Source organism: Thermobia domestica, chromosome 18 (assembly GCF_964235325.1).
Source record: "Thermobia domestica chromosome 18, izTheDome1.hap1.1, whole genome shotgun sequence".
In the NCBI taxonomy this organism is placed as follows: Eukaryota; Metazoa; Arthropoda; class Insecta; order Zygentoma; family Lepismatidae; genus Thermobia; species Thermobia domestica.
Genome location: NC_137471.1, coordinates 140,309,187 through 140,326,047, shown reverse-complemented (window position 1 = coordinate 140,326,047; position 16,861 = coordinate 140,309,187). Strand labels below are relative to the sequence as shown.

At 38.2% G+C, this 16,861-nt stretch overlaps 1 protein-coding gene across 1 annotated transcript in view; it reads left to right on the top strand.

Moving 5' to 3' along the window:
- LOC145675606 (RAB11-binding protein RELCH homolog) overlaps positions 1 to 16,861 on the top strand; it is a 107,921-nt gene that overhangs the window by 42,144 nt on the left and 48,916 nt on the right. The window contains exons 10-12 of the mRNA XM_081746142.1: positions 705 to 845; positions 4,906 to 5,070; positions 11,721 to 11,880. Coding sequence (XP_081602268.1) covers positions 705 to 845; positions 4,906 to 5,070; positions 11,721 to 11,880 — 466 coding nt within the window. The remainder of the gene's footprint in view (positions 1 to 704; positions 846 to 4,905; positions 5,071 to 11,720; positions 11,881 to 16,861) is intronic.

Sequence of the window (16,861 nt, the reverse complement as noted above, 5' to 3'; positions counted from 1 at the left end):
AAGTGGAGACGAGTCTCTCAGTCTGCGCTTGGTATCTATGGAGAGAAGGCGCATTTTGACGTCGTGGTCAAAGGAGGAAATGCGGGCGGTTGTCTGCTATGAATCGGCACGTGGCGCATCTGGTGTTTTGTTGTTGGGTGACAATGCGAGACCACACTCAGTGACGACAACGCAAAACCATATTGGAAATCATGGGTGGGAGCGGCTTTCCCATCCGCCATACAGTCCTGATCTCGCACCCAGTGACTTCCCTTTGTTTCCGGCTTTGAAGAAGACTCTGGACGGCAGGTGCTTTGGAAACAATGCTGAAGTCACAGAAGCTGGTCGACGCTTCTTCCATATACAGAGCCCTGAATTTTTCCTGGAAGGATTTTTGAAGCTTATAGACCGGTATGACAAATGTCTCAATGTGCGTGGTACTTATGTGGAAAAATAAAGGTACGTCTGACCTTGAATGTCATAAGCTGTTTTTGGCCTTCCATCCCCACCTCTGTCCACGGTCGCCTGAAGAAACTTATTTTCGAACTCCCCCTCCTACTATACTTTCTTAGAAAAACTGACCAGATCTCAGTAATGGATCAAGTTTAAAAACATTCTAGAGCATTACAAAATCTCTTCTTAGAGTTGCTACTTCCTTTGTTTTAAGAGTGAAATCGTAAAACAGATTTGAAAAATGCATATTTACACAGGTTTTTAATCTTTAGGCAGCGATTCGAAATTCTTTGATGTTGTCCATGCTACAACAGATGTTACTGGAGGAGAAAGAAGCGGTAGTGCGTGAAGCAGTCATAAAAAGTCTTGCACTTATTGTAGCCTTTATGGATGACAGGGATAAGTATTCGCAGGTAAATATTCACAATTAAGAATGAAGAGTTTATTATCTATTTTATTAGTTAAAAAGAACACTTTCATTACCTCAAGCTTGTTAATTTGTTCAGCTTGATTGATCTATCGATTGATATACGAGATGTGTTCAAAAACTATCGAACCTTATTTTTGACGTGTAAACCAATGAAGCGCGGGAAACTTCCTTCAGTGTAGATGTAGAGGGAACACTCATGCGCAGCCGTGAATTTTTTTTTCCGCCCACAGAAAGTGTCAGTTTTTGGCAGTCGGCCAAGTGAATACTTGTAGTGAGCGGTTGTTGGATTTCAGTTTTCGTAAAATGACAGCGATATTGCACCAAATTTTGGCAAAAGCTTGGCGATACCCAAACTGAAACCATTCAATCGGATCAGTACATTCAATTTTGAACGATAATTTGGACATGAGGAGAGTGTCTGCGAAATTTAATTCAGACTTTCATGGTCAAACAGAACATTCATGTGTGTCGTCATGCTCCGTACTCACTCAACAAGGCTCCGTGTGACTTTTGGTTATTTCCCAAGCTGAGAATGCTACTAAAAGGGACCCGATGTGAATCAAGAGAAGACATCATGCGGAATGCGATGGCAGTGTTGCTCACCATTCCAAAACCTGCGATCCACAAGTGTTTCCAAGACTGACGGAAGCGCTGGAAGAAATGTGTTCATTACCACGGAGATTACTTTGAAGGGGATTAGTGTTTCTGATTTCCAAATTAATAAATGTATTTTTACCAATCAGAGGTTCGAAACTTTTTGAACACACCTCCTATGTGTTATCTTTGGATTTTTTTTTTTTTTTTTTTTTTTGTTAAATGTTAATATTTCAAATTGGTTACAATATAACATAGTTTTGTATTTTTATAATTTTTATTTTACATAGCTAATTAAACTAAACACATCCCATTACTTGTATGAAAAAACGCATTTCAATGAAAAAAGCATTATGTACTCGTAATTCATTTCGACCAAACTTTACATAATGCTTTCCCAAGAAAGGCACATGCCAAATATTTAGTTACAAACTAAATATTTCGCATATGCCTTTCCTGGGAAAGCATTATGTAAAGTTTGGTCGAAATGAATTACGAGTACGTAATGCTACCATGAAAACATGTATCTGAAATCGATCCTTATAATTAGATATGTATTCATTTACCTTTATAAAAAAACTCAGTAATTTCGCTTTAGAAAAAAAAATCTATCTTTATATAAATAGAAATGAAAGTGACTAGGTTTGTGACTTAATAACTCTTGATCTATCACAATCAAATTTCCAAAGAGCCTAGGATATTTTTTATCATTTCACTTTGATGGTGCAGCTTAAGGGAGGAGGGAGATATGTAAATAAAAATGATGGAAAATGACCAACATTGTTGTCGAATCCATAGTTTTCTTTGTCCCTGAGATGAACAGTGACACTTCCGATGCTGTTTTAACTCGTAATCGTCCAGTGTACCTTTAAAGGTACACATTTGTATCTCCGGAAGGGTATAAGATATTATTCTGAATAAATGCATATGTTCAAATTATACTGTCCTTACTATATATACAAAGTCCCGTTAAAATATCTTAAGTACATTTTTCTTGGGCGTTAAGGAGTTAAATCCAATTTTAGCCCCGTAACTTGGGGAAGGAAGAGGGGAAGTTATTTAAAAGTGATGAAGAATGACCTATATTAGTGTTGACTCCATAGTTTTCGGGTTCGCTGAGACGAACAGTGACACTTCTGATGCCACAAAATGAAACGCATTCTTCCCATACGAAAAACGAGCATTTAGTAGATAATTAAAACTGCTATAGTCAGTAAAATGACAGTTGATTTTTTTAAATTTGATTTGTGCCGTTTAGATAAAGGCAGCTCGAAAAGAATGTAACATCTTTGCACACCAACTAATTACAATACAAGGTAGCAATATAAAGCAATATACCGCACTTGACATGCATACTTTTGTCCCTACTGCACAAGGAGCACAGTTTCAAAATACCAAGTGACCACCAGGTAACATATTATGTATTGAGGTTTGACAAGGACTGATTTCAAGAACCGTGTGATTCTCTATCTTCCTTTCGGCTGCTGCGTGTGCATCTTGCCTATGATGCAAATAACGAATTATTTAAACTGCTCTAGAAACTGTAGATGTTAGTATACTAGAAACTTGATTATAGTTAGGACATTTCCGGAGAGTGACATATATCAATATTTCGTCGTTGTAATGTGAGAAAATTTCGACTTGTGTATTTCATCAACACTTTTCACCTTTCTTTTTGATAAATAGTTGGTACACTTCATAATATATAAAGTTACTAGCAGAATACGCGTTGTTTGCACGGGGAGAATACGTTTAATTTTTGGACATAAAGTACTAATGGGGGATGAATTTGGATGTAAACGGCATCGGAAGTGTCACTGTTCGTCTCAGCGACCCCGAAAACTATGGATTCTACACTAATATTGGTCATTTTTGATCATTTTTAAATATCTCATTCTCTCTCTCTCCCCTAAGTTGTACCGTCAAAGTTAAATGATAAAAACCATCCCAGGCCCGAACCTCGGGCAGATATAATCAGGATTGGTCTCGCGGTTCAAGAGTTATTAAGTTTTATTTATTTTTATATATCTGCCCCGTCCCTTACTTTGTACCGTCAACGTGAGATGATAACATCACTCCCAGGTCCGAACGTCATCTATGTTGAAAATTTGATGGAGATCAGTCGGGTGGTTCAAGAGTTATTCGGTCGTATTCAGAGTCGTCCTGACGCGCGATTAGCGTCATACTAAAGAGTTCGACTAACATATGTTTCATGCAGTAGTCAGGTCCTTAGTATGACGCTACTCATACACGAAAATGACTCTGAATACGGTCCATTAAGTCATAAACATAGTGACTTTTATTTTTATATACATAAATTTCATTCCTTTCGACTTGCTTTGCATAAAACTTTATGAAGCAAGGAATAGAACAGTGGTCGACAATCTACACTTTCAACTAAACGTACACGTTTTGACACAATGTTGGTACAGTATTTCTTAAAATTTAGGCTTTTAGCTGCTCTCTGAAATGTAACGTCAGTATTTATTTTGCTACTCTAGGATAGTACGAGGGTAATTCAGAAAGTAATGTGTCCAAGGTGATACGTTTATTTGTGTTTGACAGATAGCACCGATTTAGGTATCAATGGAAAACTTGCAATGTCAGCTACAAATGGTGGCATCATTCTCAACATAGCCACCATTACGGGTAACACACTTGCGCCAACGCGAAACAAGGTTTTTCACGTCGCTGGCGACATAATTGCCGAACTGCTGCTTCCACCTTCGCGTCACAACTGTAGCGTTGACCCTTAAGTTTGGGGAAGAGTCAAAAATCGCAGGGCGCAAGGTCCGGACTATACGCGGGATGAGAAAGAATGTCAACAACACTTTGCCAATGGATGGGACAACTTTGAATTTTTTTGGCAGAGGTGAGAACGTGTGGCGGTACTCCATCAACTGACGCTTCGTTTCCGGGTCAATGTTGTATCCACGACTCGTTGCGCCGGTGATGAATGTTCCTGGGCGCACGATCTTACGTATTCAGAAGCGTTCTGGGCGCCCGCTGGTCACCACTGGATACTATGGATTGTTCCATTGTTGTAGAACGAGAAGAGATGTGAAATAAGTGACATTCTATAGCTTAAACATCAGTGCATTAATGATAAACAGTTCAGAATGTTTGCAGTACTATTGGCCAAGTAGTAGGCTTGGAGGCATTACTTTCTGAATTACCCTCGTACTTCGTGACGTGGATTATTTTAATATCAAAGACAAAAATAGCGAAATCTGAGTACTCAGTATAAATTATTTTCTATAGATCACAACTAATTATAAATTATACTTTTTATTCATTTAAAGAAGGTAATTGACACATTTTTAATATTATTTAAAATGTCATAATTTGGACTTACCTTCGGCCATTTATTGTGTTGTTAAATGTAATTCAAATGTTATTAACTATAGATTCACTGCACGTAGTAATTTTTTTTATATATATCTTTCCAGTGTGAAGAATTAGTGTTAAAAGCTTTAGAAGATCCATCTCCGAGTGTGGTGAATTGCGCTTTAGAAGTTCTCGTCCCAGTTCTAGCAAAGTGGTCGCTTGATTTAAATTTGCTACAAAGTAGTCTTCTCTCGCGCCTTATCAATAAATTGACATCGCAAGTAAAGGTAAGAAATTTTAATATCTTCGTTGTATAGCTAATGCAGTGCAATATTCTTGAGAAAAGTGCCGGAGAAGTTTCTTGGAAATTTATATTTTTCTCCCATTGCACTAAACTGCGAAACAGCGATTAAACGGATCAGCTTAAATATGAGTTAGGGATGACAAATTAGTTTTAATAAAGAAAAAGAATGGGTTGTTTTACAGCATGTAAATACTATTGACTGATTTTTAAACTTTTAACTCTAGTATATCGGCTTTCTTATTAGTGTTCATTATATAGTGAACAAAATTTATATAATATATATATATGTATACCGTGTTTCAAAAAGAATGACTTGATTTTGGACGGTAATAATTACGGAACATGGGACATGCCGGCAAGCAAATGAGTGTTTGAATGGACGTGGCCTAGTTTCAGAAAATCGCCCTTAGATATCAGGCAATGCGTCTTCTCAGTTTGCAGTCAGTCAGAAGTAAGATGGCATCCACATAACAGAAGGCGTTTTGTGTGCTGCAGTTTGCAAAGACTGAGACAGTGATTTCGGTCCAGTGTGCTTTTCGTCCGCATTTTGGCATTGATCCGCCTGCACTCAAAAATTCGTCGTTGATATTGCTAATTTGAAGAGACAGGATGCTTTTACAAATGTAAGAGTCTAGGTCTTCCTTGCACTTCCGATGAAATGGTGGAAACAATTCGGCAAACGTTTGTTGTTCACGTTGCTGCTGGTGGACACATAGAGAATTTGTAATAGCATGGCTAAAACTTGAAAATTTTGTGAATATCTTGCAATTTATTCCATTTTTTTTTTTTTTTTTTTTTGTCTTTTTGCAACACCCTATATTTATATTATATGGTGTTTATAATATGTAGGTATATACAGAGTTACCTACAAAGGAGTTGACACTGTTTGAATGTTAATAACAGAGAAGGTATGAAAGATAGCCTGATTAAATTATTATTGTTTGGAGCTCTCGTGACTAGTGTGTGTAGCTATTCATTTATTTTTGTTTTCTTTCCCATTCAGTTGATTGTTTTCGTTTTACCAAGTTGTCCCAAAAATTTTGCACCAAATGAAATACGAATATCAGAAACAAGGATAAATCTTTATTCATATTCAATGACCTTCACCCATCTTTGGGACAACAGTTCAATCTGATGGCGATACCAAGTGGCAGGTTTAAAATTGAAAAACTCACGACAGGCAGCATGCACCTCATCATATGAATTTAATTGCCAATCACACAAGAAATGTGAAAGAGAGCGAAACAAATCATAGTCTGGGGGTACAATATTTGGACTATAGGCAGGATGAGGTAACAACTCAAATCCGACAAGTTCAGCCACGGTATTGGTCACACTTCGAGACCGATGACTCGGAGCATTATCAATTTGCAGCAGTAACTTTTTCCTTCTCGTTAATGCCGGATATTTCTCGTTCAGAATGGCATACACTGGTCGTAATTGTTCAGAATACAGTTCACCTGTTACAGCACGACCCTCTGAAACAAACTCGAAATGATTTATGCCGTCAATATTCCACCAAACACACAACATGAGCTTTTTCCCAAATCTGTCCTGTTTCACATTGGCTAGGAATTCCTGTTATTTTTTCACTCACTGTTTACGTATGAGTTTTTTTTTTTTTTTTTAAACTTCTTATCTCTTGTCACAATTCTCCTCCAGAAAGGAAGTTCACGCAGTTTTTTTTTCTGTTTTTGTTTTATTTTTAACAAAATCTGGCAAATTACCACTCTGCGCTAGGCCTGCTCCTCTGTCACCTCATGGGGACTTTGTCGGGGCTGTTTATTGACGCAATCCATGTCATACAATGTACGGTTTACTGTCGATTTGGATGCCTCAACCGCTCTTCAGCACTCACAGCATTTTGCAGAGGGTCGTTAATGTCCATCGCAGGTCTACCCTTGCGGGGTTTGTCTGCGAGGCTTAAATCACCCGAAGTAAATTTTTTGAACCAACGGAAAGCTCTTGATCGATCCAGTACTACTTCGTTCTCTACACGACAAATTTCCTCCGCTGCAGCTTCTGCAGCTAGTCCTTTTTTTCCCATAAAAATCGTAGCACATCTCGAATTGCAATTTCGTCCTCACTCATGTTGCCCTTTTTGACTTTATGGAATCACTTGCTACACACATAGTACTTGCCTTCACTTGATCCCACGAACCTGTCCTCTATGCCTGCTAACGGTTTTCACTAGTGGCGCCACATATCCTTTCAAAGTTTTACTTGATGCAGGTCAGTGTGCTCATGATGCAGGACTTCTGGGGCAGTCTAGTATTTTCAGTTCAGTTACCAGTAGCGACAAGTAATTGACAAGATGTCTGGGAACCTTTCCTTTGAACAGTGAAAGTGGATTTTAAAGTGTTTCTGGAAATGTGAGACTATGAAAGAAGTGCAAAGACGATGGGAAGCAGAATTTTATACTGCGCCACTACCACGTGTAACAACTACGAAATTGCACATGTTTGAGAGGAAAGGAACTGTGTGTGATCTAAAGAAGGGATGGTGTGACAGAAGGAAGTCAATAGCGGACGAAAGAGGGGTGAAAGCAGTGTTACAACTTTCACAAGATCCCCTCAGAAGCTCATACGACAAGCTTCGCGTGAATCATGTATAAGCAAATCAAGTGTTCACCGCATTTTAAAGCGAACAAGGTGAAAACCCTATATTCTCAAGTTGCTTCACGTAATCAATGAGGACGATCCCGAAAGGCGCCTCCAGTTTTACGATAATGAACAATTGACTGATTTCATTGTTTAGTCTGATGAGACAACTTTTAAATTGAATGAAATCATCAATCACCACAACTGTATGTACTCGGCAAGAGATAATCCCAATTTTATGGAAGAATGAGCTGTTAATTTGTTGGGTTATCAATGTGATGTGGTATATCTGTCAGAGGATTTGTTGGACATTGTGTTTTCAAGGAACAATAATAGATGTAAAGTACCTTGACACGTTGTAGAGAAAAATTGTGCCAGCTGTTCATCAACTGTATCCAGATGAAATTTCTTCAACAAGACAGTGCACCGGCATATTACCATCAAGACGTGCGGCAATTCCTGGATGGAACATGTTGAGAGGTAGTTGAGAGGAAGATGACGAAGTGTCGAGTATTCATCCACATCTACCGATCTAACGCCGTTAGATTTCTTTTTGTGAGGAACTCTGAAAACACTGTCTACGCCACAAAATCATACCGTGAAATAGGCGATTGAAACTGCCTGTGAACCCATTTCAGTGGAAATCATATCACATGTTTGTTGGCCTGTTCTGCACCGTTGCCAACAAGGTATTGCTGCTATTGGAGGACATTTTGAACATATTTCACATTAGAACATCATCGGCAATATTTTGATCGTCTTTTGACTTAAGAAAATCATACATTGTTTATTTTGGTTCAAGTTATTAAAGTTCGAACAGCGTAACCTCCTTTATTGGTCACCATGTATAATCAAATGTCCTTGAAGTAAACAGCACATTCTTTTTCAGTCCTAGGATCAATTGTCTGTGGTGGCGGTGGGACCTTATTTTCTTTTGCCTATAAAAGTATGAACAAGAGACCTTATTGTAACAAATAAGCATAATAATAAAAGCATCTCGACTGTTTATACTTGATCCGAAATGTTTGCAAAATGTTGTATACCATTAAGTATTTTGTTGGTGTGAATGCAAGGTTCTTTTAGACATCTGATGAGAAATTTACCTCAGCAGCACAACAGAAACGCGTGAAACGTCATAAAATCAGACGACATCCAGTAAACTTGTTGTGGGATACGCAGATATTCAGAATGCAGTGCTTTATTCAACAGGATCGTATGAAAATAGAACATGAAGAATTCTCAGTTGTAAGTTATTTTCTTGAGAATTCCAATTGGACCATTCTGCACACACACAAAAGTGCGTTTAGGCCAGGAACAGCAGATGAATGCATTATTCGTGGTTGGTTTGACAAGTTTTGTTCCGATAACACAACATTGTAAAATGAGCCATGTGGGCATCGTGAGGGAGAAGATGCTTAATAAAAGAAATATAAATAAAGTTAATTGTAGTAAGTAAGAGGTACATAGTTCTTCTTACATAGTAGTTAGACAGTAGTCAGAGTTTTAAGTAGAAAAAGTTAGTTAATCCAACAGCACTGTTATTGTTCTGCAGAACGGAATTAATGGCGTATTTAACCCGGTGTTTTGCCGCGTTCACGGATGCTCTTCATTGATTTCTGTCCTTAGCAACTTTGTATTCTTATTTCTGCGAGATCCATCTTATTATTGTCCTCCCAACTGCGCCTAGGTCTTCCTAATGGCCGTTTTGCGATTGGATTTCCAGTAAAACCTTGAAAGCGTCCCTACTTTCTTCTATTCTTACATGACCTGCCCACCGGAGTCCCCTAGATTTGATGACCCTAACACTGTTTGGTAAACCGTATAAATTATGTAGTTCCTCGTTACGAAGTTTTTGCTATTTCCCATTCCCGTTCTTCTTTAGTCAAATATTCGTCTAACAATTTTATTCTTAAATTCTTTAAGTCTACCTTCTTCCCTTAAAGTACGCGACCATATTTCGCAACCATACAGCAAACAAACATGATTATCGTTCTATATATTGTAAGCTTCAAATTCCTCGACAAAATTCGCGACGAGAAAAGATTTTGAGCTGAATATTGACACAAATTCTCTGCTTTCAGTCAACATTTAATTTCTTCGTGGATAAGATGTTGGTCTCTTAATATTGATCCTAGATAATTGGAAGTATCTACTTTGTTGAAAGTATTATTTAATATTTTGACGCATCCGTAATTTCCATATCATTATCTCGGCTAACTTCTCTATATTTAATTTTCTTCATTTACTTCTAAACACATAAACGTGTAAGCATTTAATAAAACCTCTATATTACTTTCTATTGTTCTCCTATCAGATTTGCATCATCAGCATACGCTATAACCTGGTGGATACTAATTAACTATACGTCCTGGTTACCTTCTTTGATTTTTCTTATAGCATATTCCAGAACAAAGTTGCATGATAATAATGGCGACAACGCATCTTGTTTCAGACCATTCCCGACGTGAAAGCTCATGGACAAGAATTTTCTTATTCAGACTTTAGTTTAGGATTCATTTAAACATATTAATGAATGGAACACATTATTATAAAAGGCAAGATTTCAAATGATTTAGATGATTATGTTATATTGTGAAGGATGTAGCTTTTTAATGATTTGAGAGGAGTTCACGGTGGATCAGTGAAGTGGTTCATGCCATTGCAGACGAGTTAAACTATACGACACGGGGTCGGCTGACTCCATGCAATCACTAAGGGGGAAAAGTTAGACTCAAGTGAATACTTTCAAATATCTATAATCAATATTAACAGACCAAAATCATATCCGCGAAGAAATTAAATGTTGACTGAAAGCAGGAAATTCGTGTTATTATTCAGTTCAAAATCTTTTGTCGTCCCAAATTCTACCGAGGAATTTGTAGCTTGAAATATATGAAACGATAATTATTGCTGTTGTTCTATATGGTTGCGAAACATGATCACTTACTCTGAGAGGAGAATGTAGACTGAAAGTATTTAAGAACAAAGTCTTGAGACGAATATTCGGACTCAAGAGGAAACTTGATAATGAGGAACTTCATAACCTATACCATTTACCAAAATTTGTTAAGGTCATCATCAAGTCTAGGAGAGGCTCAGGTGAGCAGGTCATGTAGCCAAAATGGAAGAAAGTAGGAACGCTTTCAAAACCTTTACTGGAAATCTAATCGGAAAACGACCATTAGGAAGACCTAGGCGCAGATGGGAGGACAATATTAAGACGGATCTCGCACAGATAGGAATACAAAGTAAAAACCGGATCCAGTTGGCTAAGGATAGAAGTTAATGGATAGGTTTTGTGAACGCTGCTTTGAACCTCCTGGTTCCATAAGCCATAGAGTGAGTGAGTTAGTTTTTGGCCTTTAAAAATGACTCATCTGGAGCTACTGTTTTATTCGTACGAACCTAACAACTGCAAGGTTAGCATATAATATGTCTTATGTATAATATTTATAAAAATACGAAAAAGAAGAATATCGTTGGCGTTCAGGCAGAAGTCACTTAAATCCAAAAACATACGAATAGACTTAATCACTTCTTCCAGTACGATAACGATACACAAGGTGAAATACACGACGTTCTAACATTGTTATGCTAGATGTAGCAGATGAGATTGTGATGTTAAGCGTGGTTATCCTTAGCATTATAATGCCATCTGCTACATCTAACCTCATAGTATGTATGAAAACGTCGTATATTTCACCTTGTATATAGTCCTCGTACTGGAAGAAGTGCCTAACTCCATCCGTATGTTTTTGGAGTAAGTGACTTCTGCCTGAACGCCAACTATATATAACTTGCTGAAATATTAATAAATTAAGAAAGGTGCTTGCGTCGCTATTGTGTATTTTCGTGTAGGTAAATTTAAGGTAACATGTTTAATTAAACAAAGTTAACTAGGAGAAAAAACAGAAGAGAGAAGGAAGAGTAAGTGTGCTTAGAGTTTATTAATAAGATTGGTTTTCAGGTGGCTTACAGTATAATTGCTGAAATATATTTAACTTTTTAATTGAAGTTTGTTTTTCATTAATAGACTCTCACTACAAATAATCGAGCGAAAGGCAGTGATTGCGAGCACAAAGCTGTCCAGTCAATTAAGTTTCTCCAGTCCTTGCTTCCGTACATACTGATATCAGTTGCAGCTGTGGAAACGGTCAAAGGAAGAATCAGTAGCGATACACATCGAGCACAAAGTAGGTATTGTTCCTTCTATATTAAATTTGATATCTTTTATGGTTCGTGTTGATCTCGAATGTCCAGAATGGTGTCCTTATTTCATATTCTTTCTCTGTCTCTGAATTTATCTACTTTCCACCAATGTTATTTTGTTTTAGATTTATTTCCACACTTATCCTTTTCATTCTTGAAGTCTCGGTAGTTAGAGTGACTAGAATGACGAGTATTGTGAATTTTCTTCGCTCACTTCTCGTTCATATTTTTTAATGAAAACAATTTTTGTTTTTGGTCAGAAACTAAGATTTTTATTCTTTTTTTGAGTGTTGTAGCTATCTTCACTAAGTGTGCTTAAACTTATGCTTTGTTTTTATTACATGGTTTCAACATATTGCTAGTCAAATTTCAGATTGAAAACAAAATGTGCCTGAAGGAAAAACAGCAGTGTTATCAGTATTTGAAACGCAAATACGAGGCGCATTTAGAAAGTAATTTTCCTACGCGTCCCATAGCTATGAAACCGTATGTTGCGCGAAGCGACTTGCGTGCACGTGAGGTAGTAATGTCCTAGCATAACGCATGCGCCAGCGGAACTTCCCTACTGCTTTCAGTAGCGTCGTGGCAATGGTTGAAGATGGACGTCCCTATTCAGGATCCCACCACATGTGAAGTACGAGCAGTGATAAAGTTTCTGAATGCGCAGGGCATAACGTCGATTGAAATCCATCGTCAGCTGTGCCAGGTCTATGGGCGTAACGTTATGAGCAAGCGGATGGTGCGTTGCTAGTGTAGACAATTTGCAGCAGGACGCCAAAATGTGCATGATGAGGAGCGTAGTGGGAGGCCAACCGTCTTCACAGACGACCTTGTAGACCTTGTTCGGGAACGCATCATGCAGAATCCTCAAGAGATTCTGTCAGGTCAGTATCAGCATTTTCAGAATGACGGAGAGGTTGTCAAACAGTGGTTCCAATCTCAGGCGGCCGAGTTCTATGACACAGGTATAGACAAGTTGGTCCCATGGTATGACAAATGTCTGAATTCCGGTGGTAAATATGTTGGAAAATAGCTGAACACATCCTGTATCTGGTACAATAATTTTTCCACTCTGTTGTGTTTTGTTTCTATTCAAGGTCTTTGGGAAAGTTACTTTCTGGATGCGCCTCGTATAATCACACAGAACATAAACCTTCTTGAATTTTAAATGAAATCCTGTTGCAGGAATGCATATAATAAATTATCTTCTAGAGTAAGCAAGCAATAAATGGTCTACAACAACCAGTAGTCTTTGTCTTTAAGGGAGTTAGTGCACAAGCTCTTTTGAAAAGGAGAGTGGATGATTGAAAACCCTGTTAGTTCGTTATTTTCGAGTCTAAATTTTCGTTCTTTTAGCTTTAAAAAAATCCATAAATAGGATGAAGTTTAAAGCCGCTGCAACGAGTGTATCGCGTAGGAAGAAAGTGTCCTAATTGAAATAGACATTATCGCAGCGTTTCCCAACCTTTTTCAACTTACGGCACACTACGGGGGTAGCTTGAATTCTCGCGGCACACTCATAGATATTAGTATTATTATTTGTAAATATAAAGTACTGTGGTATTTTTTCTGTGATTACTGATTTTCTCACAGAGAAGAAAGCTCGATTACTGTTTTCCCCCGTGGAAAATCATTATGCTTATTTTTCATTTCAATTTAAAACTTCAAAACAATTGCAATGAAATATAGGACTCAGATTTTTTAAAAAAAATACCTTTCTGTTTCGAAAGCTGTATCCGATTTTTCTCAAAGAAGAAAGATCACTCAAGAACGAACGAACAAACAAATCTCTTGTACTTTTAAAACACAGTAGGTAATTTGTATGCACATTTGCTTTGCCAAGAGGATTGAATGATTTTTTTCAAATTTTAAGTTACGAAATAGTCTGCAACAATAAAGAAGCAATAATAGTCATAACAATGATAACAAATACCTTTGTCCACATTAAAAAGGTACAGAAAAGTAACACAGTATGAAACTTAAAATTATCTACGATTTTAAGTTTCGTTATTTCACATTACTATGAACCTCTACTATAAATCTACAGTCATAGTAGAAGTTCATAGTAATGTGAAATCACAAATATACAATTTTCTCCCTATGTCTTGCAATTTATTGCTATAGAATTAATAATTTTGTTCCGATTTCCTCGCGGCACACCGGTTGGGAAACGCTGCATTATCGTATATAAATTCCTCGTTGATTTTGAGTTTAATGCCCCGTTCAGCAGCGTAGCAGCGAGGCTATGTGAGACGTGGACCTACTGATTAATGTGGAATCCGAACCTCATGAGATCCCGCCGGGAATCGAACCCAGGTCTTCCACGCCAAAAGCGCGTACGCTAACCACTTAGCCATGAAGGATATATATATATGTAAGAATTTACAACTTTATTTAATGTATGCACGTAAACAGGGTAAATATGCGCACATCCAGTTTTGTTACTTACATATAGATGGAAGAAGATATACATTATCTGAACTGGAGACAATGAAAAGAAACGCTAACAAGAACTGAACGAGGATGTTTTTGCAACTTTTGAAGATTCCAGCCAGACACGTGTTTTAATCAGTGTGCCTGTCAACTATCATGGAGCCGAAGTGTGACAAGAAAGGACTCTTCTGCTCCCTCGCACACCAACTTACCTGGACGCTTCCAAGTACAAGAAAAGATCAGCCTGAAGTCAAGGTATTGAGAACAATACAGTGAGAAAACTGGTAACTTATCTTCAGTTGATCCAAGTGAATCATTCAATACAACTGTACATTCAGAAACTCAAGAACTGCGCCATATATATATTCAGAACGCTCATAGTTTGCGTGGTAAAGTGAATGATTCCCTTTATGGTGTATTATCAAGTAATTATGACTTGATTGCAGTTCCTGAAACATGGATTATTGAGTCACGTTATTATTCTGAAGTATTTAATAACAGATACATTGCTTGAGGCAAAATCGTAACACTATCACAACTGGCAAATCAAAGATTAACTGGGAAAGGGGGGCGGGGGTTCTCTGCTTTGGTTGAGTACAACATGTACTTATTAGAAAGTGCTGATAACAATTAAGATTGCTTGTAAATAAATGCAGGAAAGAAACAATATTTATTTGTGTAGTGTACTTGCAATTTGAATCTAACTTTAAGTGTTATGATAATTTGTTTATCCGAGTTGAAATTAACAGTTCTGAAGTTAGCTCAATTCTTCTGATTGGTGATTTCAACTTGTAAGAGATAAATTTCAGTTAGATTAACTTTTAAAAGAGTTCATCTAAATGTAAACATTTATATAATTTTACGACTTACTATAATTTAAAATTAAGTAATATTACTAATAAATTTAGTCGAACTTTAGATTTAGTCTTGCCAAATATGTCAGAAGTGGTAATCGGTAGAGAATCATATCCGTTAGTTAAAGATCTGATCATCCGGCCAGTGTAATAAACGTCAAACGACAGTCAACAGTGACAGTAAAAGTGAAGCAGAAGAGCAACATATCCGGATGCAACTGCAGAAAAGCTGACTTACGAACTTCAATTTGTAGGTTGGAATCGCTTAAAACATACGATAATCTTAACGACTTAGTGAGAATTTTTGATGATGTTATATATTAAATATTTGATTGGATATTCTGCCTAAAAGAGCTCACGTTATAACTATGCTTACTGTTTCACAAAAGAAATTCTTCAAAAATAAAAAACGAAAGCAATGTATCATAATGTGTATTGGAATCGTAGTGTGAATCTCCTGCATAATTGTGATTACAAACAACCGTCATGTGTTTATATTTACAAACATCAACCATGTGCGTCTTACTACAGATTATTATAGCTGCAGACGACAGGAAATCCTGGTCACGTGACAACGAAGGAACAACAGCGCCACCACCTCACTTGGAGCCTCTATATAACCGAGAGGATTTCAGCGACAAGCATCAGTCCCCAAATGGTCAAATCCCCTTCCTCAGCTTGCAGTAGAGCTTTGGAAGTACCTAAACCCAAGCCTTTAGCTTGCAGTGGAGCTCTAAACCTCCTTTCCCTCCTGGCTTGCAGTGGAGCTTTGTGGGGACCTTCACCTCTCTCTCTGCTTGCAGTGGAGCATTGGGAGATTCCTTATCACAACACCTGCCTAGCTTGCAGTGAAACTTTGTCGGGACTCTAAACCCTCTCTGCTTGCAGTGGAGCATTGGGAGATTCCTTATCACAACACCTGCCTAGCTTGCAGTGGAACTTTGTCGGGACTCTAAACCCTCTCTACTTGCAGTGGAGCATTGGGAGATTCCTTATCACAACACCTGCCTAGCTTGCAGTGGAACTTTGTCGGGACTCTAAACCCTTTCTGCTTGCAGTGGAGCATTGGGAGATTCCTTATCACAACACCTGCCTAGCTTGCAGTGGAACTTTGTCGGGACTCTAAACCCTCTCCGCTTGCAGTGGAGCATTGGGAGATTCCTTATCACAACACTCGCCTAGCTTGCAGTGGAGCTTTGTCGGGACTCGAAACTCTCTCTGCTTGCAGTGGAGCATTGGGAGATTCCTTATCACAACACTCGCCTAGCTTGCAGTGGAGCATTGGGAGATTCCTTATCACAACACTCGCCTAGCTTGCAGTGGAGCTTTGTCGGGACTCGAAACTCTCTCTGCTTGCAGTGGAGCATTGGGAGATTCCTTATCACAACACCTGCCTAGCTTGCAGTGGAACTTTGTCGGGACTCTAAACCCTCTCTGCTTGCAGTGGAGCATTGGGAGATTCCTTATCACAACACCTGCCTAGCTTGCAGTGGAACTTTGTCGGGACTCTAAACCCTCTCTGCTTGCAGTGGAGCATTGGGAGATTCCTTATCACAACACCTGCCTAGCTTGCAGTGGAACTTTGTCGGGACTCTAAACCCTCTCTGCTTGCAGTGGAGCATTGGGAGATTCCTTATCACAACAGCCGCCTAGCTTGCAGTGGAACTTTGTCGGGACT